Here is a 25,947-nt window from a genome sequence, read left to right as displayed (position 1 = left end):
CCAAGAGTCAGTCAGACCAATCAGGACTACATTTTGACTCACAAGTCTCACATAGGGCTGCCTCAATATGTTTCTGTGACCATGGTTCCAAAGCACCCTGGCTACTGTACATAAATAGTAACCTATGGATAGTAGTGAATAGTGAATCTGTCTGTGATTCCGTCAGTTACTGGAAAAAAAAACAAAGATGGCTGACTGTTTGGATGTTGTGTGTGTTTCAGGAGAGCTGGATGCATTCCTGAAAGACGGCGAGCGTCGCATCCACAGTCGGCAGCAGCTCCCTGTGGGCACGACGTGGGGGCCTTTCGAAGGGAAGATTGAGATGAGCACCGACGTCACCAGCATGGTACTTCCTGTTTTGGTCTTTTCTTTTGACTTACTGTACTCTGGCCGCCATCAGCACCATTGATACAGTACCCTTCAACCAAGATGAAATGAATCAACCTTTATCAGAACTGATTGCAGCCAACCCCGGTTGTGCTGTTTATCGTTTGGGCTCATACCGGTGTGTTTTAAGTGACTTGAGAGTTTGATTTGCTAGTCAGCCAGACTTTGTCCTGCATAGACCTCAGACACAAGATTACTAGAAAGTTCTTTGGTTGAAGCCCATTCTAGTAGAAGGCAACTCATTCCCATGACATTCAAACATGTGGAGCTGTGGAGCCTGACTGTTCTGGGATTAAATAGGCCCCAACACACAGGCTTAGAAATGCTTTCAATTTAACAATTCAATCTGCATATTTTATGACGTTTTAATTGATGGATTTTGAGGGGTTTTTCCAGAACCAAACTCAGATAAATTGTGATCTGTTCTTATTTGATGTTATTCTCAAAACAGCCTACATCCATCAGCTAGCTAGCCCACTTGTTCAGGGATCCCAGTTTAGTTCTCTTTAACTGCTGAAACTGTGTTGACCTCTGGTGCTCTGGTGCAGAGATGAGTCCTCAGGGGTTTGATATTTCATTTTGCATTTGGATTAATTAAGAAATTCTTATTAAAAATTGTAACCAATCTCACAGTCATCCTGTTAAGAAACATAAGGCAAAGTCCACAAGGATTTTGTACTCAGAGGCCCCAGTTCTCCCGGATTTCTTTAACGCGCAACTTTATTAAATCATTCTCTGAACAGTTTTTCAACTGTTTTCTAAGCTCCCCTCGTGGTTTTGAAGACATCAATGGCTTTAAATAACTCATGCCGTCTCACAGCCATGAAATAGGGACTTCCTCTCCCGGCAAAGCCAGTTATCCCTGGGCAAAAAAAGTGATTCCAAGGAGTAACACCTCTATGTTTATCTGCAGTGTGGGATGTACAAATATACCCTAACTCTCTACCATTCCTGTTTGACTTTAAATGACAGGTAGCCAACACGACAGCCAACTAATTGTGTTCTATACAGTAGTTGCACATATCTGACTGTTAACTGTAAATACATTTCCAGACTGTCATCAGTGTTTTAAGTGTTGCACATCAGACTACCAGTAGCTACTGAACAAAATACATTCTAAACTGATTGTAACTCTTGAAAGAGCTCCTGACAAGCATTGGCGCCTCTTAATAATCAGTCATCTGTGGAATCCAGTCCTTCTCTTCAGATCCTCCTATCTCTTGTTTTTAGCAAGCCAGGTGTTGGTCCTCACCTGTAATGGTCTATGGGGGGGGGGGGGGGGGGGGGGGGTTAGAGAATATGCCAAGTCTACCGCAATTAAAGGGAAAGAAAGAACCCTGGCATATTGCCTTTAAGGATCTCATGTGCGTCTATTCTCATGGGTACACTTTCAATGCTTCAATGCTTGCCCTCCTCTCCCTTAAGTCTCATCTCTCAAATGGGGTACTGGCTGTTAGCCGCTTCGTACAGTACCTCATTAAAGCCGGGGTCAACTTGACTGCCATATTTTTGTCTTATTGAGCCATCTTTCAGGTTTAAATATGATTCAGTTTCATACTCATCAAAACGGAGAGCATCAATCAATTTCTCTGTTCAACACCAGAGCTGGATTATCCACCACACTCTTTCATTCATATGGAGCCCTTGGTAATTCTGCAATTCCCTTGTAAAACACAGTCCTGTTATCAACATCTCTAACAAGGTACAGTATGTTATTAACATCTCTAACAAGGTACAGTATGTTATCAACATCTCTAACAAGGTACAGTATGTTATCAACATCTCTAACAAGGTACAGTATGTTATTAACATCTCTAACAAGGTACAGTATGTTATCAACACCTCTAACAAGGTACAGTATGTTATCCCAGCTATTTCTAGTAGGGGAGGCAAGGGAGTCGTTCTCTTCTTCAACACTTACAGTGCATTTAATGACATAAACAAGCTCTGATGTCTCACCTGGGGAGAGAGAGCTCCTTACAATGTGAAAAAGAAGTTTGAGGGAAAGAGCCAAAAGCAAAGGAGATAAAGTTTTCAAACGCTCTCTGTACAGTAGCGTTAAATTCATCAGCAGCGAAGTAAAAGGGAGACCTGTGTGGGTCAGGAAAATAAGGGAGAGAGAAAGGCGGAGCGGTGTGAAGGAGAACGCCGGCTGGTTGTGATGCATGCCAGGCCACTGGGTTCTCTAACACAGGGTCAGCACGCAGTATAAAGCATTCCGCGTAGAAATAAACCCTGATTGCTTCACAGGTCTCAGCTTCACCCGAGAGCAACTCTACATCATTCCTATGAAGTATGACCTCCAGAGACTATTAAATCTCTCTTTCTCCCGTAAGATTTTGAAACCATGGAGGTGAGCGAATTACCCCAGGGTGGACAGGTGTAGAGTATGCAGCTCCCGTCACCTGTCTGGCACACGGTGGAATATGGGACCTGCTCCTGTTATTGATATGCCGTTCCTGAAAAGAGAGTGGTTTTTTTTTCTGCGGACATGTCATTCTTAGACTTTTGTATCAAGATGTTTGCCTGCTGCACCTGTCTCTGATCTTTTATATATTTATAATGATTCCATTCTTTTTGTGAGTATAATGTCAATGCACTGGATTCATATTCCACTTTTTGAGGGCCCAAAACTGCTGCACAACATTGAAATGGAAGAAACACAAGGTTACTGGTCAGTATAGAGTAGTGTGCTGGCAGGCAGTGGTCAGGGAACCGGTGTAGTACACTCTCACGGTGTAGCACTCTCACGGTGTAGCACTCTCACGGTGTAGCACTCTCAGAACAAAAGGTGCTACCTTAGAATCATTTTAGTTTATCTGGGGGAACCGTCTGATTCTGAATACTCCTTTTAAAAACCTTTTAATTCAAGGTATTATTTCATTAGGCAAAAGGTCCACCTAAAACCATGTCACCAAAAAAAGGTTCTTAAAGAGTTTTTCAGAGGACGAGGGTTCACCTACAGTATAGAGGGGCAACTAAAGACACCTTTTTTGAACCTTTTTTTCTGAGAATGTAGAGTCTGGTGGGTGTTGGTGGAGATGCTGGTCCCCAGGGCCGGGCTCGGCCAGGCAGGAGGCTGGAGCAGACCAGGGTGGGTCTGGCTCTCTGGGGCTGCTGCTGCTGCTGTGGGCCTCGGTGGCCGGGCACCATGATGGATGATGCCGGGAGAAAACAACGAGTGGAGCGTTACAGCCGTCCAGGCCGGGACAGAAAGAGAGAGGGAGAGAGAGAGAGACAGAGAGAGAGAGGGAAGAGAGCGATGGAGAGAAAGAGAGAGTTGATCGAGAGAAGAAAAAACTGTGGGGAAAGGCATGACAGGAAATCTGGGCATCTGCAGGACAGAGATAGGGTCACATCTCGAGTGTTTATCGAAGAGGAGAGCAGATTTCACAGCTGATGAGCTGACTGCTGCAGACAGGCCCGCTGCCCCAGAGTGCTGAGTGGGTGGTGAGGAGTTACAGACTGCTGGGAACCTGCTAACTCACTGTTCTGCTCACACACGTTCCAGACCAGGTCCAGACCAGGTCCAGACCAGGATTAGACCAGGGATAGGTCAAGTCAAGGCTCCTTCACTGCTCATCGTTGGCTCCCATGCAGATTTTGAATTGGTTACATTTTAGTAGCATAATACAAAACCACTGATAATATCGGTTTGAATAAATAGATATACTGTATACTAGTCTCCTGAAGTCTAAGGGTTTTGTTTGTAATGCAGCCATGCAGTCTGTCCGGAAAGAGCACCATAAACAGCTTGTGTAACAAATTATTATTATTATTATTATTTTTATGTATTATTATTTATTTATTTATTTATTTATTTATTTATTTTTACAAACGTTAATACAGTATTGTTATTCTGTCAGTAGCCTAGGCTGCCAGCAGAGATTTTGTCAGAATATTTCATTTTATGAAATTTCAAACCTTTATTTATACTCGTGAAGCACTGAGGTTTGCCTCAGAGTTCACACAGAAACACAAATCAACAAAACAAATGCAATAATAATAATAATAATAATAAACAGTTAGAGATTGAAGTACATTATGTTTGTGTTTTTCATGAGGAACAATGTTTCTCATGAGGGTGACAGCTATATAGAAGGCAGAAGTTTTTGATTGAAGGTTAGAAAAATAAGTGGTACGATTCAGGCATTAAATGGCCAAAACAACTACAGACATTTCAAAGAATGGACCAACTCTTACACAGTCATGGAGTTGCCAGGATGTTTGATCTGCAGTGAGAAATCCTCCAATAATAAGAAGCCCAAGATTGAGACTCTACATTTGCCACACAGTGTTTTTAGACTCATAGTTTTTCATCCATCGTGGATCCTGAGGTACATCTTGTTTATTTTCTCAAATGTGGAAAAAATGTCTCTTGCTGTCATAAAGGTTCCTGGCCTAGACCAAGCTGAGTTCACAATAGGGACATTTAAACGGGCAGAATGTAGAGGTTAATCATATTTTATTGCTCATGTAAGGCTGGACACAGGCTCTTAAAGCAGTGTGGTATAAACAGACACAGTCAAAGGGCTTGAATGACACATGCAGGCCAAGGACTTGACTGAAAACAAGGTAATGGACCTGGGTTGAAATACTTTAGGGTGTGTGTGTGTGTGTGTGTGTGTGTGTGTGTGTGTGTGTGTGTGTGTGTGTGTGTGTGTGTGTGTGTGTGTGTGTGTATGTACAGTAGGTGTGTGTGTGTGTGTGTGCGTGTGTGTGTGTGCGTGCGGGTGTGTGTGTGTGTGTGTGTGTGTGTGTGTGTGTGTGTGTGTGTGTGTGTGTGTGAATGCGTGCGTGTGTGTGTGTGTGTGTGCGGGTGTGTGAGAGAGAGAGTGTGAGTGTGATCACAAGAAACTGAGAATGAGTTTGAGAGAAAGTGTGTGAGAGAAACAGAGAGAGAGAGAGAGTGGGGGAGGGGAACAGAGATACAGAGAGGGAGAGAGACTGGAGAGAGAAGCAGAGAGACAGAGAGAAACAGAGAGACACCCCTGCTCTAAGAGTTTTTCCTCTCTGACTGATGGAGCTGCCATGAAGCAGCCTCCTCTCTCACTCCCCTCCCTCCTCTCCTCCCTCACCATTCTTCACTCTCCTCTCCTCCCTTCCTTCTCTCCTCCCTCACCCTCCCTCCCTCCTCTCACCCTCCCTCCCTCCTCTCCTCCTCCCTCACCATTTCTCACTCCTCTCCCTGATCAATCAGACCATTAGAGTCCAATTACAGCCCAGGCCCAGCGCAGGTGAGCAACGAGCAGGCTCAGCCCACCACCGCCGGCCTGTGCGCTCGCTCTCGCTCTCCAAATTAACGCAAATTAATAGTGACACTCGGACATAAATGTCTGCAATAGGGGCTAAATTGCCAGACTGGGTCGAAGCTATTGAGTAGCAGGTGTCTTGAACGTGGTAATTATGCGAGCTGGACAGGAGAGTAAAAGAGAGAGAGGGAGAGAGAGAGAGGGTGAAAGAGAGAGAGAGAGAGGTAGAGAGAGGGTAAGAGAGAGGGTGAAAGAGAGAAAGGCCCGGCTTGCTTGGAGAACAGAACCTGAGAGTCTGGTGTCCATCCTAGGTGTAAATAATTGATTGGCAGGCTAAGCTATTAATGAGGTACAGAGCTAGAAATGTCTGTAGTAAATATCTGTTGATGAGGGTGGTGTGGACAGCAGCACATCCTGTCCTGGTTCTGTTCTCTTCGATGCTCAGCTGATGTTGATCATGTGCATTGTGTAGGACTACTATTAGGAAGGCTCAGTGAGAGTCTGTCCTTAGTTACTGCCCCCCCCCCCCCCATGGTCCTTAATAGCTACCCTCCTGGTCCCCATGCCCTCTCGTTCTGCCTCTAGGAATACTGACAGCACGGGAGGAAGGAACTGTTTATGACTAACTAACCAATATCTGGTTAACCTGGAATAAGACTTGTTCATGCAGGAATATTCATGATTCACTGTTAACATTGTGTGTTTATACTCTTAATGGGATGTAGGAGAAATTATGTCTACGTATGTTTACTGTCTTATGATATGAGGGCTGGCTTTGGAGAGGGTTTGTTTGTATTGACAGGAAATTCATTTCCACAACAACATGCATATGCTTTGTGAATGGTGTATTGTCTGTGGTATTGTATTCGGTCTGTTATGGTGTATTTATGTGCAAACAGGAAGTCAAGACAGAGAAGCAGCTTCCAGTGGAATAATCTCATGTGAAGCAATAGAAAGACAAACAGTGTGTCATGTTCAAATTTTATAATTTTGTGTTGTTTTATATTTCAGCTACAAGAATATTGAACGTGTAAATTGAAAGTCAACCTGAAAATCTGCCGAGTCTGCCGCTGTGAATTTTATCTTTGCATGTAGAATGTGAGTATGTGTGTGTGAAGCTCTTCCAGTCTGTGAGCAGAGGGCTTTGCCTTGTTGTGTGTTGAGCAGCAGTTGGGGAAATGACAAGATACTGGTCTAACTCTCACCTGGGCGACAGAGGTAGAAGCTGTCAGCCACAGGAGTGTTTTTACTGAGTCATTTAGTACAAGGTTAGGAATACGGTGCCCGTGCACCAAAAAAAGCTCCAGGAATTATTCAGCCCATCACTCAAGCCATTTATCACACTGCTTTGCCCACCTTCTTCTCCACATATGTTTATTGTTAGCTACCCCTCCTAAACTTTAACAAGTGGTGGCAGGATTTTTCCGCGCTGAAATTATATTTTTCTTCTTGTCATTGCTTCATTAATCAAGAGGAGGCATTCTGAAAAATGTTTTGTTTTGGAGGCTGCAATCTATTTGTGTGTGTGTGTGTATGTGTGCATGTGTGTGTGTGTGTGTGTGTGTGTGTGTGTGTTGTTGTTGTTAATCTGCGCCCGTGGCAGGTTTCCCCTCCGAAACGGAGCGCTAAGCAGCGGTATCGCGGGCCTATTGTTGTAGTCTCTGTCATAGCAAGGAGAGCCTGATGCAGGCCTGCGCTGGACTGATAAGGAAAAGAGGATTCAACATGGCTGGAAAAGAGAATCAGTGGGACTTGAGAGTGGAGTACGGATGGGGCAGACGCACTCGCACACACGCACACACACACACAGTCACACGCAGACACACACACACGGTCACGCGTATACACACACGCACAGTCGCACACACACATGCACACAAATCATCATCAGCATCATCGTTGTCGTCGTCGCCGTCGTCGTCATCACGGCACTGGCACATGCCCAGGCAATTATTTACAGTAACATCCAATTACATATGCAAGAAGACACCGTAGGACAGAAGCTATGTGCGACTGGGAAGGACTGTCACATCCCTGGTGCACTCAGAAACACACCTAAAAACAAGAAGCCATAGTCATTTGATATACTATATTCATTTCCATTTAAAGGTCACCTATCCCTTTCTAATCTGAAAGTTACCCTTGGAAGAATCATCAAAAAACCCTGACATTATCAGGACTAACAGGATTTTGAATTTCTGTGTTGGACACACAAATAATTTTGGCACCAAGAATGTGGCTTTGACTGATGAAATAATGGGCCCAAATTTTAGGCGCAGAACCAGTTTGTGATTGCATGCATCAATTATTTCTTGGACTTACCAAGACTAGGGCCTTGTCAGATGGGTAATATGGTAATTATCTGGCTCGCTCTCTGTCTTCTTGATGTCATACCATGCAGTACGTTTATCAGCAGTACCATCTATTAGTACAAGCACTAAAGAGTCCATGTCAATGCACATTACATTCACCACGGGAAAAACCTTGCTGGATGTTCTAATGACATCACCCGACGAGGTGACAATACCAGTCAGGCGGCAGGGCTATTTGTGAGTCCGATGGAGACGGGGTCGTGACCTGTGTCGGAAGGGGCGTTCGGGCCTATTGTTCAGTTCCTTTCTAAAGTCCTCTCTAAAGGTTCCTCTGTGCAGTTCTGAGGTGGAACCCCGTTGTACCCCCGGTACTGCTGTGTGTGAGCTCTGAGGCTCAGCTTTGCCCACGCCCCCCACGGCCCCAGCTGGGATCCACTGTTAGAGAGATAATGCGTGGCTGACGTGATCTACAACTGAACCTGACATTTCCCTGTTCTTACATCACAACACAACTCTCAAACAGATATGGCAGGCCTGCCGATAAGCAGAGCAGAATTCACTGACTTGCATTGTGTTTGCTGCTGCGATACCTGCTGAGTTTACTCAGTCATGCCAGAGATATGGTGAAGGGGAACATTATAGTTTTTACAGGGCAAACTGGAGAATAGCTGCCTTACTGGTTTCATCTTGTGTTTAAGATGGAGCTCAAAGCCAAATAATTTAGATTATTGTAGCATAGTATTTGGCTAAATCATTTAGTGTTTTTTGTGATATGGTGATGGACGATTTTTTCTTCGTTGATGTTTTTACTGTGAGGGTTTTCTCCGGTAAATGTTTATTTACAGCTGTACAGAGTAACACCAAAATGTCTTCACAAAGATGTTTTGACTCTCCCTTACTTTCCAGAGACTAAATCATAATCAGAAAACGAGGAGAGAGAGAGAGAGAGAGAGAGAGAGAGAGAGGAGAGTGGAGGGGTTCAGCCTCATCAACACGTCTAAAACATGTCTTATTTCTCTCTAATGAGCCCGCTTCTCTCAGTCCTGTCCTCAGAGAAACCAAGAGGAAACCTGGGCTGCTGTGCTGCCAAGAAGATAGCTACTCTACCTGAGACCTGGGTCAAGTGCATAGATCAAATAGTATTTGAAATGTGTCCGATTTACCTCAGAGCTCGCTTTTTATGGTAATTGTTCTATTGGTTTAATTTTAACTGGTTATCTATATCACGTGCACCGGTATACAGTAGAGGATATTCAGGTATTTCCTGGAGGTGGTGGTGGTGGAGGTAGTGGTGGTGGTGGTGGTGGTGGTGGTGGTGGTGGTGGTGGTGGTGGTAGTGGTGGTGGAGGTGGAGGTGGAGGTGGAGGTGGAGGTGGTGGTGGTGGAGGTGGTGGTGGTGGTGGTGGAGGAGGTGGAGGTGGTGGAGGAGGAGGAGGTGGAGGTGGTGGCAGTGGTAGTGGTGGTGGAGGTGGAGGTGGAGGTGGAGGTGGAGGTGGAGGTGGAGGTGGTGGAGGTGGAGGAGGTGGAGGTGGTGGAGGAGGTGGAGGTGGTGGTGTGAAGGCGGCTGTTCCTGATCCTCAGACCCTCGTCCACCACAGTCTCATAAGGGAATGGATTACATGTATTTTAGGGATCTGGATTAATTAGGGTATCTACTATGAACATGGTCTCTGTTCCCACATTATACGTGTATAATAAAGTTAATACCTGGTGTAAACATTATTGTTCAATGTTTTTCAAGAAAGTATACCTTGCCTTTTCAGAGTAACACAGTATCACTTGTCCCAGATCTTGAATGTTTATGAATGTCAAGCTATGTTTATAGCTGATTCAGAATGTCTTTGTTTAGGTTAATGCACTGTTAACCCTGTTCCAAACCTGTCACTAACATTGCAGAGGTCTTGCCATTTGCTGAGGGAAGTTTTATTTTTTTAAACACTCAGATTCTCTCTATGGACAGAGCAACAACTGCTGTATTAGTTAAAGTTGTATTAGTTAAGTTAAACTCAGACCTCATTCATTTCATTGACTTGGTTTGTTTTTACAACGAATATGCAATGTCTTGCCAAATGAATGGGTGTATGTACACCAGTGAAATACTCCACAGACCTCTGTTACTGAAACAGAGGAAGAAAAAAAAAGCGTGAGAGGAAGTTGAGTGGTGCCAGCTGCCTGGCCATCTGTCACTGTCATGGCTGCACTTGTGATATGTTGAAACAACTTCCTTGAGAAGTGCTGAAGATAATCCTCAATTGTTTCCATTTGCAAACTCTCTTGATAGTTATCCTAGTACTGTACTCTGCGTTACGGTTTTTGGAGAGTCAGTTTTATTTATGGTGTTCAGAAAAAAAGAAGAAGTTTATTTTCAATGCCAATGATCAGCAAGAGAGCATATGCCGATTCATCACTGTTATCGTTATATATTGAAGAAGTTTCTCCATGTTGTGTTTTGCGTTCTTGACAACTTACCAGTTTTATATAGACAATTATGTTCCTCCTGCTTTCATGTCCTTAACTCCCAGACGAGAAGGCAACAGAATGTATCTAGGCTAAGGTTTCAGCCTCTCTATGATTATGTACATTATTTAAAGCCCAGTACCACATCTCGTCTCACGTAAAACCTGACCAGGGAGACGGGGTGTGGCTGGGCTGTGCTCCCCTCTTTTCTCTTGGTCAGGTTGGCTGAGATGCTGTGCTTGCTCCGCCTCCTCCAGAGCAGTGAGGAAGACAGCCATCCCCACAGGGAGGCGAGCCCCCGCTGCAAGGCCCTGATAAGTCCCCCTGTCCCAGCCTCAGCCTCCCACCTCCAGCTCCCCTACCAACCTCGGCCGGAGAAACTCAGTCCCAGCTTTAACCTCTCGGCTCTAGATCCAGCCCCAGCCCTGGGCTGCTTGGCTCCAGGCCTACCAAAGCCCATAGATAGAGCCATGTCAAATGACTCCAGATGGATGAGCAGCAGCAGAGAGAGGGGGGGGGGATGAAAGTATTCCATGAAAAATGCTGATTAGGTCTCTGCTATCGCGTCAAGGCTGGGAGATAAAGGAGCCTGATAGGCCATGCAGGAGGAGAGGAGGCCTGGACAGTGTCCACTCAGTCCACTCCTGTGGTCCAACACCATGTTACGTTGTGTCTATGAGGCTGTCAAAGCAGGAATATTACACCATGGGGTCGTCAGTAGACTAATTGGGTAACAAAGACCATTCCCAGCCCAGGAAACCCATCTCTTAACAGTCCGCATGCTGAGACTCCGATAAGGAAGTTCACGTCTAATGCATTTAGCAGAGGGGCAAGTTCAGCGTCTTTATCTTATTTACTTACCTCAGTGTAAATATTGTCGGTCTTTAAAGTGGATTTATTAAGACCCCATTTCTCTGAAGTGCACGGAAGGATCAAGCTGTTGAATGCTGCGTCATGTGTACGATCCAATAATATGCAAATACCTGCAGCCACTCTCATCAATTTGTTCATCATTAGAGCAAAGTAACAAATGCATAGCTGGCTTGATATCGCATGTATATATATATCTTACAGTCAGTGTACAGTATTTTATTCATTATGTTTTTTAATTGAATTCTTTATTTATAACACTGTGTTTATAATTGCTTATTGGCTCCGCCCAGCGACCGCTGGCGGAGGGTATATTTTCAGTTGAGTGTGTTATTTTGCTCGTTCGCTTGCTCGTACGTTCGTTCGGTCACATAGTAGGATTATACAAAAACTACCAGATTTTCATGAAACTCGGTGGAGGGGTGTAGCATGGGCCATTCAATTTTGGTGCGGATCAGAATCACTGGGCGGATACACAAATTAAAAGAAAACACGTCTACCCCTATTCACCCATAGTGAAACGATCTGGTCTGGAGTGGAACAAAACATTGGATATGGATGTCCCGACGAGCAACTTTAAATTTGATTCCGTTTTATCGACTGTGTGCTCAATCCACAAGATTGGTGCGATAAAGCATTTGCAGCAACCTTGTTAAAAAAAAAATAACCCAGGACCGAAAATACGTAGGTTATTGGCTTGCTTATGTAGCCTTAAGCCCCAGACGCACTGGAAGAGTCTGATGTTAGCGTTTTGAAGTACACCAATTGTTGTAAATGGCCGATCACGCACCAAAAGCGTTTTGAGGCAAGTCAAACTGCCTTGACGCTTCTACTCCGAACTTGTTTACATTTTGGAGCGTTAAATGGGGACAAATCAATCAAAATTAAATCAGCTCCCTATCAAAGCTGACACCTGCAGTGCGCCATAGGCGCATCAATTGACTCTTCCAGTGCATTTGGGGCTTAACAGATTCCTCGCGTTGGGTATAGGATCCAACGACAGAGTCCCAGAAGGACGGTCATCTGCACTTGTTTTCATTCTGAACTATTTACCACAGGAAACACCGGTATAAATTCACCTCTGCAAACTAGCCAGCTAACGTTATTGGCCGGGTTTCCCGAACGAGTTACGAAGCACTTAACTCCAAAGTACTTATTAACTCCCATGCAAAGGGTTGCTTAAGAAGGATTCCTTAAGAAGGTTCTTTATCGGGAAACCATTGTCATTGTCTGTAAAGCTGCCTAGCGATGGTGCTGCCTAGCGTAGCCGTCTTTTAGCATAACTAGTTTAATGCTACATATTGTAGCTAGCTAGCTAACGTTAAAGGAGAATTCTGCCCTAGAACAACATTCGGCTCAACAGCTACACACCCGCAAAACAATAAAGAAAAATGTGGTTTCCTTGACTATGGGTGCTCCATGTAAAAAAGCATGTTCACGAAGTCTTTACTCCGGGGTTTTGCTGCGTCGAAACGTGTCGACAAGTCCCCGGAAGCAAAATGACTACAACAACAAAAAACGTCTAGGAGGGTGGGGACTCGAGGTGGATGCATCATGCTAACCCTATAGCTCTAGCCTACTCTATGAAGTTAGTTCTAAAAAATGAAAAATATGCGATCGCACACACTCACACAAAAGATGACAACTGATGCACAGATCAGGCACGGCGCCAGGATTTCAGTTTTGGATGGGCCAGGCCTTAAATTCCAAACTAGATCACTGTTTTAACGTATTAATAACGTAATTTGGTTGCTTGATATTCCTTAAATATTTGATTGCATTTTATAATGTTTCAGTGCATAGGACGGACCTACCCGCGGTCGCTCTCCATGGTTTTGACCAAAGAGGAGCGCTCTGGAATCTTCATTACTCAATACGCACCATATCAGGCTGCACAGTGCAGCTCTCCATTTAGTAGGCCCGTACAGGCCTGCCTGTAAAAGCGGCCACATTGACCAGGTTAAATAAAAGCAACAAATCTAGTCTTTCCCAGTAGCCTATAACATGAGGAATATCCCTGGCAGGGGTGCAAATCCTTGTTGAAAATGTGCCAAAGATCCAATACACGCATCCAATACACGCATCAAATAAACAACCTATTTTGGATTAAAAATGTCTATTTTCACCTAAAGATGACATGTTTGCACCATTGACCTGGGGCTGAATCCTCCACTCGCAACGAGTCGGAGGCACTAGCATCGGCGCTGCTGCTATTAGCATCCTGCGGTGGTGGAGAAGAGGAGCGAGGAGTTGTGGATACCAGCTCAACCTCTCTTGGTTGCAGCGACGATTCTGAGATCGCTCGTGTACGTTTAAGGCATGGTTTAAGGTATCTTAACAAAGATTGTTGCGTCATCGCAGCAGCTGATATTTCAGTGCAGGCAGTGGCACTTGCAGCTAGCCTAGAATAGCCTACTGGTAAAATTAATTCATCCCGCCGGCGCTGAACCCCATGTCACGTACATGTCTCATGAACTTGCTTGCACAGAAGCATAAACATAAAATCGTGTTTAAAAAACGATCTTACCACAAAATCATGCGATTATTGGCAGATTTTTAATCATTCATGACAAGATGAAAATATGTAAAAACTTTTTTATTTTTTTAAGGAAAAGTTTAGGGTGGGCTTGTCAAAAGGTGGGTGGGCCTAGGACCGTCAGACCCACCCATAACGCCGCACCTGGCACAGATGTTTCATTTACCTGAACTCTTTGGACTTTTTGCGGTGTTCCGGCAACTCAGATAAATCCTTGATTCCACAAATTACACAGTATTTTGGCATTGTCTGTGTTTTTCTTCAATGGCAAATGTAGCTAGATACAGGGTTTGACAAATGTTCTGAGTGACAAATGTTCGCTCAAGAGATAATGATGGCTGCCGTTCTGCCGGATTCGCCTCCACCCAATAGCTCAGTTTCGCACAAAGCATGCTGGTTAATTGAGCCTTTCAAAATAACAGCGTCTGTAACCACCACATTCAGTTTATCCAACTAATTACTAAAAATACTGTTTTTTTCACTTCTTTGTAAACAAGACACATATTACATGTGTTTAGAGGCTGCAAAATCATAGACTTGAATTCTCCTTTAACTAGCTCAGCTGGCTAGCACTAGGATAGGGAGTTGCATTTGCCACAAATATTCATGCCTGTTTTAGTTTTTCAATTTGACCCATCTTGATTAGTGCTAGTAACCATGCAAACTGCTTTGCAGATCATCCGATGGCAGCTTTGTGTTAACGTTAGCCATCTGAGCCAAGGGCCAGCAGTTTATTTTAAGAGTTGTAGCTACTGTTTGGCAAGTCACTCGCTCATTGTTATTCAGGAACAAATTGTGACGTAGGTTAGTGATGTTATGTATGAGACCGAAGTTGTGGTGTTTGTCGAGCATGTAGGTCAGGTTCCAGTGAACCCCTGTATAGAGACTTCCGAAAAGCACATGATCAATGACAAACGAGGCCTCGGTCACATGATCGGTTTGGTTTGAGTTTAGACTTGTCGAAGTGAAACCCTCCCTGTCCAACACTACCTGATGAGGCGAACATTCCAAGATGGTAGGTTCTACTTGGCTACTGGCACAAACACAAGCCTATTTACCCTCACCTCTACCAGCTGCCACTACAGGTTTTGTGCACGCCAGCTTCGCTGTCCCATGTGAGAGTAGGCTATTCTCCAAGGCAGGGTAATATATCAAAAATATATCAAAAGCCCTAACTCGTGACACGATAGTTTCTGAACAAAAATCAATATAACTATATTTAAACTACATTGTACACTATTATATTTTAGTCAGAAATAATTACAACAAACCTAGCCTAATGATAATTATCTTTCACTTTTAAGCCAGAAATCAGGATGCATGTCTTCAGTCTCTAGTTGAGTGCAGCATTTAGAGACTGACTCCTGTGTCTATGTACTTATATACCTTTGGTTTCCAGTTCATGGGTAGGAAAGTTGGGTTTTCCAAAAATAGTTTCCTGAAATACAGTGCCATTGAGACTGTTTTATTGTATACATCATGACATTTCTGGCTCCACAGAATAGAAAGCAGAGTTCAAAAGAATGTATTATTGTCCAATACCTGAAGGCTCCACTGAGGGTTATTTCAAGTCTGGGCTTTATTCAAGCACCTCACCTGGAATTTGATTGTTTGTCTTCATTTACACCAATAAGAGGAAATGTTTGTGACTCCCTATTAGTTGATAGACTCTGGCTCTTTATTTCTCCTTTGAAGAAAGGCCTCCCCCTTCTTTGGTTGTTGGGTGGTAGGGAGACATGTCTCTGTGTGTCTCAGGGAGACCCTGAGGTAATGCCATCCAGGTTAACATCCCTGGCTACAGGTACCCCATTATGTCTTCACAGGGCTTCCCATCGCTCCAGGACTCCGGGACCCTAACTTACATGCAAAAAAGATCAAACAAGTCACCCCAATTGAATTCAAATGGGAAATTCAAATAACTGAAACAGGAAGAAGTGAGGCATGAGACACTCCTGCCCCACAACTGAGGAGAGATGTGCATACGTGCATGTGTGTGTTCCACACAGTACCTCCCAGTCATTATTAAATAGTAAAACATTCAGAACAAATTCAACTTTCTCTTTCAACTTCAAATAATGTACAGTACATAGGCATACATATTATATGCAGTACCTACAGGATACGTACTTCTGTATGAATGTGAATGAAGTGTTCGTGTTTGCTTAAGAAGTTAGTGAACGTTAGTTGTTACAGACTGAGCGGAGAGGACAGGAGAGGGAGGAGGAGTGGAGGGGTGAAGAGGAGAGGAAGGAGGAATGGAGGGCAGAAGAAAAGACTAGAAGAGAGGATTGAAAGAGGAGCGGGTGTGAGAGAAGAGAAAAGGAGAGGTGGAGAGGGAAGGAGAGGAGAAGAGAGTAGACTAGAATAGAAAGAGGAGAGGATGTAAGAAAAGAGGACATGAGAAGAGAGGAAGGGAAGAGAGAAGAGAAAAGGGGAGGAGATGAGAGAAAAGAAAAGGAGAGGAGAGGGAAGGAGAGGAGAAGAGAGGGGAGGAAAAAGAGCTTGTCTGCAGGGCAGGTAGAGCTTACACTAAACTGGATGGCTTTGGAGTTGGAGCACCTCATAGTGCCTGGAGGTCTGGAAAAGAATAGAGGATGCTGGGAACTAACCGCTTTCCCTCCCTCTTGTCATTTTCTCTCTTTCTATCTGAAGCTTTGCTTTCCTCCCTTCTTCACTGTACATACATGGGACTGGGAATGGCTGCTGTGTGTAAATACATTTCTGTGCGATTTTTAATAATGTTAACATTGCTGTTTGATGTCACTCATTGATGAAATATGCCAAGAGAATTGCAGCCAGTGTTTCATATGAAGTATTCAGTTATACAACTGTTTAGTATTTGTATGTCTATCTTTAACCTGCCAAATAACACTTCAATATGAATACTATTTATCATTTACGATTTGTTTATTTGTGAAAATACATATACATATCTTCTTTATGAACTTGTGGCAATTCAAATTAATTCAAATAACCAGTAGCCATTATGGGAACTTTGATGCTTAAAGCACAGTCAGCGGGATAAAAGGATAAAATTTAAATGAGAAAATATTTATTTCCCCCCAGTGCCGCCATGATAGCAACCAAATAAAGGCACATGTGCACATTGATGGCCGTCCCTTTAAAGATTCCTGGAACAGCACTGACTCTCAATTTAATCGATTTAAAAAAACGAAAAGTCAATTTAACAAAGTTGAAAAGAGAAAGATGGGGTCGGGGGAAAAAAGAAAAAAGCATTCTCTTGCACTCAAGCAGTAAACTAGCTGCCGCACAGAGAGAGAGATTTCTGCCGAATTATCTCCCACCTCACATTTGCTCTTAGGCAAGCAGTTTAAAAGCCAAGCGATTGAGCCAGTGATCCAATTTGAAATGCAGAAATGATTAGAGCAGCTTGCCTCATTTCATATCGAAATTCTCTGATTTATGACAGGGCACCAGCCAAGATCCATCTCCAAAGGGAATTAGTGTGCAATTTCTGCATATTTCTGTTATTTGGCCTCCCAATAGCAGATGCTGTAGCTTGAAGGAAAAAAAAAAAAAGACAGGGTTTTGAAAGTATCTTTTCATTGCGGCAGATGTATCCACTGCCATTTAAAAAAGGGAAGAGAATGACACGAAAACAGATCTGAAAAATGGAAGCATTCCCCATTTTATATAAGATGTTGACAGAATATTATTTATAGGTTACACATAGAAATATACATACGTAGGAAACCATAGGCTTAATATAGTTCTCTAGGTGCATGCACACTAGCTGGGAGATTGAGGGAGGGAGAGAGAGAGAGAGAAAGAGAGAGAGAGAGAGGGGGCTTCGGCCATTTTATTCAACAAAAAGACCCTTGCAGCCCATCCATCCTTGAGGCTAAGAAAATATTAATACGGAGCATGATAACGAGGGCTGGAGGAAAATCTCCCTTAATGAAATTTCCAGTTGACCACATGCAATTTGTTTCATGGTGGTGAACAACTAATTGCAATGGACGTTATCAAGGTGTGTGTGCGTGTGTGCTCTCTGCTGTAAACAGTGTGTTGAAACAGGTGCAAATCCTTTATCCATTTCTCCTTGGTAGTAACACACATATAACAAATAAACTTGACATATACATCCATAAGCTTTTTCTTCATATACTGAGCTACAGTATCCCTGTATCCCTAGTCGTAAATAGGCACGACACCTGAAAATTACAGTACCAGTGCATGGCACGCTGGAATAGTATTAGTGCTAGGTCAAGCCTTGGTGTGGGTGTGAGAAACAGACTGTACTTCATGTACTGAAACGAATAAACTAAAACCTTTTTTAGTTATTCTGAGTGACATTTATTATTTAAAACAATCCTTAGAACAAATGACAACACTGAATTATATTCAGAGAGAAAAAATAGAAATGTATTTGTTAACTAGAATAAATAATATTTCTAGTGCACACAACCCTACTGTATACAGTCTATACCTTATTAGTGCTTTTATTTAGAAATTACACCAGACAATGTGCAGCAGTCACCGAAATCCAAATATAAAGTCAAAGAATTTCTTAAGATATTCAGACTTAAACTGGGTTTGATCTCTCTGTTGTCTAAATCCGCCAGCCAGGGGATCAGAGAGGCTGCGGTACAGTCAGTAGTGACCTTGATACTAGTAGGAGGGGAGAGACAGAGAGAGAGAGATGAGGCGAGAATCATCCCCACCAAGGTTCATATCGATTTCACCTGCCCTGACCGTGAAAAGGGTTAAGAGTAGCCACTGGTGGTGAAATGGTCAGTGGTGATATCATTAGCTAGTTGTTTACACAGGAAACCAGGGTGTGGAGGGAGGGAGGCTGAGTGTCACAAGCCACTTTCTTCCTCACCTCCTCCAGCCGATCAGAGGATCATGGTATCAAGGAGGGATTAGCAGTGACTTGGGATTTGTGTGATTGGTTAATTTATTGCGGTGATGGCAGGTCTTTCATCTATGGCAACATTTAATCAGCCAAGCCACTGAGGCTATTACAGGTTAGCTCCTTTCTGGAGTCTGTCCGGCGCTCCCATCAGCTCTATCACAATTCCCCTGAAATTTCCAAATTATCTGGAACAGGCTTTAGCTCCTCAGTAATAAAAATTAGAACAGATTCCTGATAGAAGCTTTTGCTCGCACAGGGCCAATTATAAATAGCACAGCCCGGCCTTGGAAAAAAAGGAAAAAAGGAGGAAAATCCAACTCTGAGAGATGTGCGATGGAACTTATCGCCCCCCCCCCCGCTCTGCTCTGATCCAAATCCATGTGGCTGAAAATTTATATTAGATTTTATCACACAGGCCTAAGTCTAGCGAAAATCAATGAAGGTTATCTTTTATGTTGCAGCAACTTGTGGAAATATTGATTTTCATTTTATAGCGAATTTGGAGCATCAGTTTGTAATCACTCCCCAGCTGACTACAGTGTTCCGGACACTGTATCTCTTACACGGTGAGCGGTACCGGGGCCCGTAAAAAATAAAAAATAAAACGCTCTGGGAGAGCATGGGAGGCAGTGGATAAACCACAACACACTACAGGGAGGGGGGCTGGCAAGCATCCATGTTGTTGTTGTTTTTGTTTTGATATATTTATTTTCTATCACATGTCTGTTTATTGCATCTAGTTTAGATTTTCAATAATGATGGAATTTTTTTAATTATAATTTTAACTGTAGTTTATAGTTTAAAGTTATTTTCAACAAATTGTTTTAGGAACCCTTTTTATATTATAACCCACTTCTAAACATCACAAAAATCGTAAAACATTTTCAGTAAATTCTAGTGAAGTACGATCACTGAATGTTAATAACCTCTCCATTTTTGAATCTGGTAAGACTAGGAATGGATACGGTCTTAATATTAACTGACAGAAGGATTTGTCAGAATGCGCTTTCAAAATGTCATTGGCTGTAGTGATAATGAGGATGTTTGTCATAACCAATAGGTGTCAGTATGTTTGCAAGTCTGAATAATCACACTGGTTGTGAGATGTTTAAACAGGAAGGAAGCATGTTACATCCACACGACCTGATTGGTCTTTGGAAAATGAGTTTGTTTTTATTGGCCAGTTTGTCACAGATCCTCCCTCACTCGAGAGGAATCTTCATTTTCTGCCTGTCACTCCGCATTTCTCCTGGCCTGGCCTGTTTTTTTTTTTTTTTTTACTGGAGAGCGGTATTTACATATGCGGATAATATTCTCCTCCCCTTTCTGACATCACCATGTGTCAGAACCCCTCCCAGCTCCTCTGTGCTTCTTTGTCTGAGGTTCTTCAGATTGCATACTGTATATCACAACACATAAACAATCATGCTTTATTATTATGGGCCTACATTTCTACAGTAGCTAGCAGTCTGATAATAAACTAAGCACATGACTTAGATAATAAGAAGTTTGAATAATTTATCATTAATGCTGATAGTTTTTTCCACAAAGAAACCCATTTGTTAAGCTACACTTTACAGTTACCTGATTTTAACATGAAAACACAAGAAAACAAGTAAGTATACAGATAAAGAACGTACTTTTACAAGAAATATGGTTAACTAAAATGTCTGTATGATATTTGATTTCAAACATTGAAGCAAGTGCTGGTTTGTGGTTCTCCCTGCTGGGCACATTGAGAGGAGCTGGGAGATCATGAATCCACAGAGGCTCCGGGAGATGGGGGGTTGGAAAGAGAGAGAGAGAGAGAGAGAGAGAGGCCTCCCTCTCTCTGCTGAAAAAGAGATGGCTCCTGTCCGCAGATCTGAGAAAGGGTTAATCCGATTCTCATTACAGATAGTTGTCGTAGCAACAATCGGACGGTCTCTCCATTGCTCTTTGACAGGAGACCCAGATTGTCAGGTTAGCTCAGATATAAGAAGATGCCATTGTGAGGTTAATTTGAGACGTGAAATAGAGGATGACTTAAATTATGAAGGTGCTTCTCTGCCATACTACCACTGCCACTGCTGGATAAGAGGAATAAAGCAAAACAAAAATCTACAGACACATTCTACAGTTCACAGGGTGCTTGATCAGTGTGGGAAAATTGTGTATTTGTTGATCTTATTTTTATTTAGTGTGTATTTTCTGATTTGAGGCAGAATGCATGATGAATGTGGTATTGTAGGTTTTTCTATTCTAAAGAGGAGCATGCCCTCTAGTTCCAATCAGATCTTTCATGGGGATGGGGCATGCATACACCCCTAAGCACACACACACACACACACACACACACACACACTAGATATAGGCCCATATGTCTGTGCCAGATCAGACATTTAACATGCTCAAGTCACATGTGGTGCCTTTATTCTTGAAGGTTGTTACTTCAGCTAAATAAATAACCAAGATGCATTGCAGCAGGACACGGCTGTCACATTTCTGTTACTCTACAGGGCAGATGGGCAGGATCTGGTGGCAGGCTGCTGTTTCAGATGGCGAGAATGGCAAAAAAGAAATGAAGTGTGGAGATTGCACCTCAACCCATTTTCTCTTAGCTAAACTATTTCTGTACCGGCCCCCTAATGAAGGAAGGCCCGGGGGTTAAAAAGTAATGGCCTTGAAATACTGACATTTTGCCTGCAAGTAATAGGCTACTGTAACAGCAGCACAGAATGCTGCTGCTGCCCCTTTGCAAGAGCAGAGAAGATGTACTCCTGGCTTTCATTACCCTCTGTACAAAATGCCATATGAAAAAAATAAAATAGAATAGAAAATTATAAGAAAATAAATAGAACAGCCCCCACAATCTCGCGACCCCTTTCTATGTCTGCGTGTGAATACATTCATGCGCAGGGGCCATGGTCCATCTGCCCTGTTTTTTTTCTTCCAGTTTTTATAGAAATAACTTAAAGCGCCACATTTGACCCAGAGCAGAGAAGAAAAATGACGTTACACATTCAGAATAATTTGCCGGCATATTATAAACCGTAACCTCAATCGGCCTTTGAAATGGATACTGATTCTTTAAATTCTTCCCTGGCTGTCTCAGGAAATAGTGAGATCCTGGCGATAGCAAGGCACAATGTGCCCAAAGTTCACCCTGGAACACTCGCCTCCTTCACTAGGAGAGTCATGGACATTCTTTTTGTAATTCCCAGACACCCGAGATCGTCTTAATCTCGGAGATCTGATACTCAATCATGGGTTAAATCCTGAATGATAATTCTGCTCTGTTCCGATAGAAGGCAGGCACAAGATGTTCTGTTCTGTATGCCACGGTCCTACACACACATACACACACACACACACACAATCTCTAGCCATCCACCTGCCCACCCCTCTCTACCCCTGGCCTCTCTCACTGTGGTTAAAAGAGAATCAGGCCCTATATATAATTTAATATCAAATTGTCTTTTTTTGTGTCTTTCAGCCCAGAGAGGATGAAAAGTAGCATAACTTGGGGTTATGAATGTTTGTTTTTTTTAATCACCGATATAAGCGCATAATTAGTGTGTGTTATCTCTCCCTGTCCAGAAGACGAAGGGTCCGGTTCCGGTGGTGCTGAGCTCCGGTCCCAGGTGGCTCCTCCATGTGACTTGGCAGGGAGCAGAAGACAACAAGAACAACTGTGTGGTGTACAGCAAAGGTAAGAGTCTGCTCTGCTCTGCCTGCCTGCCTGCCTCCACCTTATCTCTCCTCCCGCACCACGGCTAAGACACTGACAATCCCCCACACCACACACACACCTTTACCTTTCTGTCTGTCTCTGTTTCTCTTCTCACACACACACACGCACACACGTATACGCACACACACACACACACGCACCCGGGCGCGCACAGACACACACACCTTTACCTTTCTGTCTGTCTCAGTTTCTCTTCTCACACACACACACGCACACGTATACGCACACACACACACGCACCCGCGCGCGCACACACACACACACACACACACACGTATACGCACACACACGCACCCGCGTGCACACACACACGCACATGCACACACACACACACACACACACACACACACACACAGAAGCACACACACTGTCTCTCTCGCTCTCTCTCTCTCCCTCTCTCTACTGACTCTCACATACACACACACTTTCTCTCACATGTACTAATCTGCATTACAACAACTCTAATCAGAAACACCCTCGACATGCTGAGGCAAGTCTTTTTATTCATCTATATGTGTATTTCTTGAACTATATACTACTAGGGACTCTTCAACCCCTCACATCAGCCAACATCAATCTCCTACCATTCACTGTTTTGAGGACGTATGGTATAGGAAGCACTCATTTGTTTACCAGTCCCAGTCCTCATTATGGAAGCTCGGCATGCGTGGTGATGCGTACAGGCAAAGCCCCAGTGAGTCTACAGTCACAGATTGTTTGCGAGATGCAGTGGTGCCACACTGACACTTCAGTCTTCATGAAAGCGCGGGGGTTTCCTCCGGCTGTAATTGGGTCTTGACGGGGCATAACCAGAGACACTCTGTAAATAAATAAGTCAATAGGGATGCGACTGCTTTCTAAAGGGGCGAGGCAATTGGCTCTATTCATCCATCCTCTAAATAATTGCCCCATGACTATACTCTGAGCAGGAATGAGTTCTTCTTACCCCTCAAAGTCAATAAAAGTGGCAGAAGCTCCCCGGTATTTCCCGTCTGGCGGTTCTCATCTACTAATCTCTCCACTGCGCTGCAGAGTTATCCTCTTAACTGGCTACTTAACTTTGTGCTCTTTATCACCAAATCATTAAAGTTTTGATAAGCTGTTAAAGAAGATTACGCACTATTTTAAAATCGCCTAATCTTTTTGCGGGAGACTGGCTATGTGAAACAAAAAGGGTAATAACTGGATTTCTAACCATTTTGTAGGGTCTATATAATGTATTCTCCCTCCCTTCATATTCTTTGTGCATATGATATCTACAGTATAAGATTATTTGTACAGAAGATATCTACATGTACTGTATAGTACATTTCTGTGTGTGAGTTGAACTCGCTTCTGTGAGTTGTTCTGTTAGAATAGGATCGCCAAACCATTCTCCCAGAATCACACACCTGCCAAGAGACAATAGATGATAAAGAAGGGAAATAACAAATCCCCTCTTCTCTTTGAATCGATTCTTGATATAAAGAATCTATTGATATCTTGAATCAAGTGTATAATATTTGCTTCTCTAATGTGTATGTAGATTGTAGTCAAATAGAGATTAACTGAGGTTTAGAGGTTAAGATGAGGTATGAAGGATAAAAATTATTATTTCTGATCTGGTCTGGTCTTGTCCAGCTGCTCTGGTCTGGTCTGGTTTGGTTTGGCCTAGGCTGGTCTAATCCAGTTTGGTTTGTCTAGTCTGGTCCGGTCTGGTCTTGTATAGTCTTATCCGATACAGACTGGTTTGGTCTGGTCTAGTCAGACCGGTCTGGTCTGGTCTGGTCTGGTCTGGTCTGGTCCGGTCTGGTTTTGTCCAGTCCAGTCCGGTCTGTCCTGGTCTGGTCTGGTCCCGTCGCCTCCCGTCCAGTCTAATCCGGTCTGGTCTGGTTTGGTTTGGTCTGGTCTAGTCCGGTCTGGTCTGGTCTGGTCTGGTCTGGTCTGGTCTGGTCCGGTCTGGTCTGGTCTGGTCTGGTCTGGTCTGGTCTGGTCTGGTCCGGTCTGGTCCGGTCTGGTCTGGTCTGGTCTGGGTCTTGTGAGGTCTGGACTGAATCTGGCCTGGATACTCAGTAATGTTTTCCTGCGTGAAGCCGACCCAGACCCTCCTGTTCCCTGCATGCAGCAGACCTGGAGAGGCGAGGGCCCAGAGTGTTTTCATACCATCCATTATTTTCTTTCCTGTCTGTTATTGTTGTCATGTTGCTGAGAGAGACAGAGTATGTACAGTATGGCCACCAGTGAACATCATGTACATACTGTATACAGTACCCTCTAGACAATACTAAGTATGAGTGAACTTGGCTGCCATTCCACCTCCAACTAACTTGGCTCCGCTGAACACGTACATCTCACAAGATCGTACGCAGACCGATTGGATTGTTGCCAGTGCTACTGTAACATATTGAGAACTAGAGAGAGATTGCATGGAGGACCATCTCTGAGCTAGAACTAGTGTTCTAGCCATGTTCTTGCCAGTTTCCTATACTGCAGTTCACTGTACGCCATCCATTACTGAATGACTGTACACTCGCTGTGGTGTGGCTAACATTGTTCAAAAGTTCAAAAATGTCCACAACTGCCATTTATGGGGAAAGAAAAGGAAGTAGGAGAGAAGAGGGGGGAAAAAGGGACAAATTATTCCCCAGAGAGACGTCCCCTCCAGTGTCTCATGTATAATACATGCAGTGGAGGGTGTAACAAGCGTTGGGTTAGTTTAGTCCAACCCTCCCAGGGTGCCCCTGGCCACTACCACTAGACAAGCCTCCACATTCAGTACATTATTACACACACACACACACACACACACACACACACACACACACACACACACACACACACACACACACACTTCTCTGCAAATTTGGATTCTTCAGTCCCTTGTGTGAAGAAAGTTTGAGTTGCTATAGACTTAACCATTCAGTCTTGTGTGGCTTTGTCTGAAATCTATCATTGTATGTTATCGAGGCAGACTGACATGGCCTGCCTTTTTATATAAGGGGACATTGTAAACAAAAAATGCTCATAATTCCATATAAACAAGACATGCTTTAACTTTATTTTACTTGGATTCAGCTTGCACTAAACTATTACTGTCAAAGGAAGGAAGTTTTCAAAAATGTCTCTTGAGGAGTTTTATAAAAGTCTCTTTGTTTTCCTTTGTGAGACGGAGGAGAGAAAGAGGGATGAATACAGTTTGTCCTGTATCTGTTTCTTCACAGGCTGTCAGCTGGTGGTACCCTGAGTAGATGCTGTTTGTTTTGCATTACAGCCCCAGCCGGAGTCTTAGCACCCAGCCATTACTAAAACTCTCCGCCACTGTAACTCATCATTATCGAGAAATCCACCTGGAACTCCCACAATGCACCTCTCCACACTCCGACAGTTTCTTTGAACCAGTGAAGTTGCAGAAACAGGGAGAGAGTCCATGGAGTAATTACACGTTACAGTAACGCTGTAGGCAGAGAGAAGAGAGAGAGGGAGAGAGGGAGGAGAGAGAGACTTTTAGGACTCAGCTGAGAATTGAGCTTTCAAAAACAACA

At 43.5% G+C, this 25,947-nt stretch overlaps 1 protein-coding gene across 1 annotated transcript in view; it reads left to right on the top strand.

Moving 5' to 3' along the window:
• The window catches only part of zfpm2a (zinc finger protein, FOG family member 2a), a gene marked incomplete at both ends in the record, with an annotated part of 134,255 nt that overhangs the window by 63,561 nt on the left and 44,747 nt on the right, over positions 1-25,947 (top strand). The window contains 2 exons of the mRNA XM_084444132.1: positions 222-346; positions 22,273-22,384. Coding sequence (XP_084300258.1) covers positions 222-346; positions 22,273-22,384 — 237 coding nt within the window. The remainder of the gene's footprint in view (positions 1-221; positions 347-22,272; positions 22,385-25,947) is intronic.

Source organism: Borostomias antarcticus, assembly GCF_949987555.1.
Source record: "Borostomias antarcticus genome assembly, chromosome: 10".
Taxonomy (NCBI): Eukaryota; Metazoa; Chordata; class Actinopteri; order Stomiiformes; family Stomiidae; genus Borostomias; species Borostomias antarcticus.
Note: the sequence above shows the minus strand (reverse complement) of the source record. Positions and strands in the feature narration are given on the sequence as shown.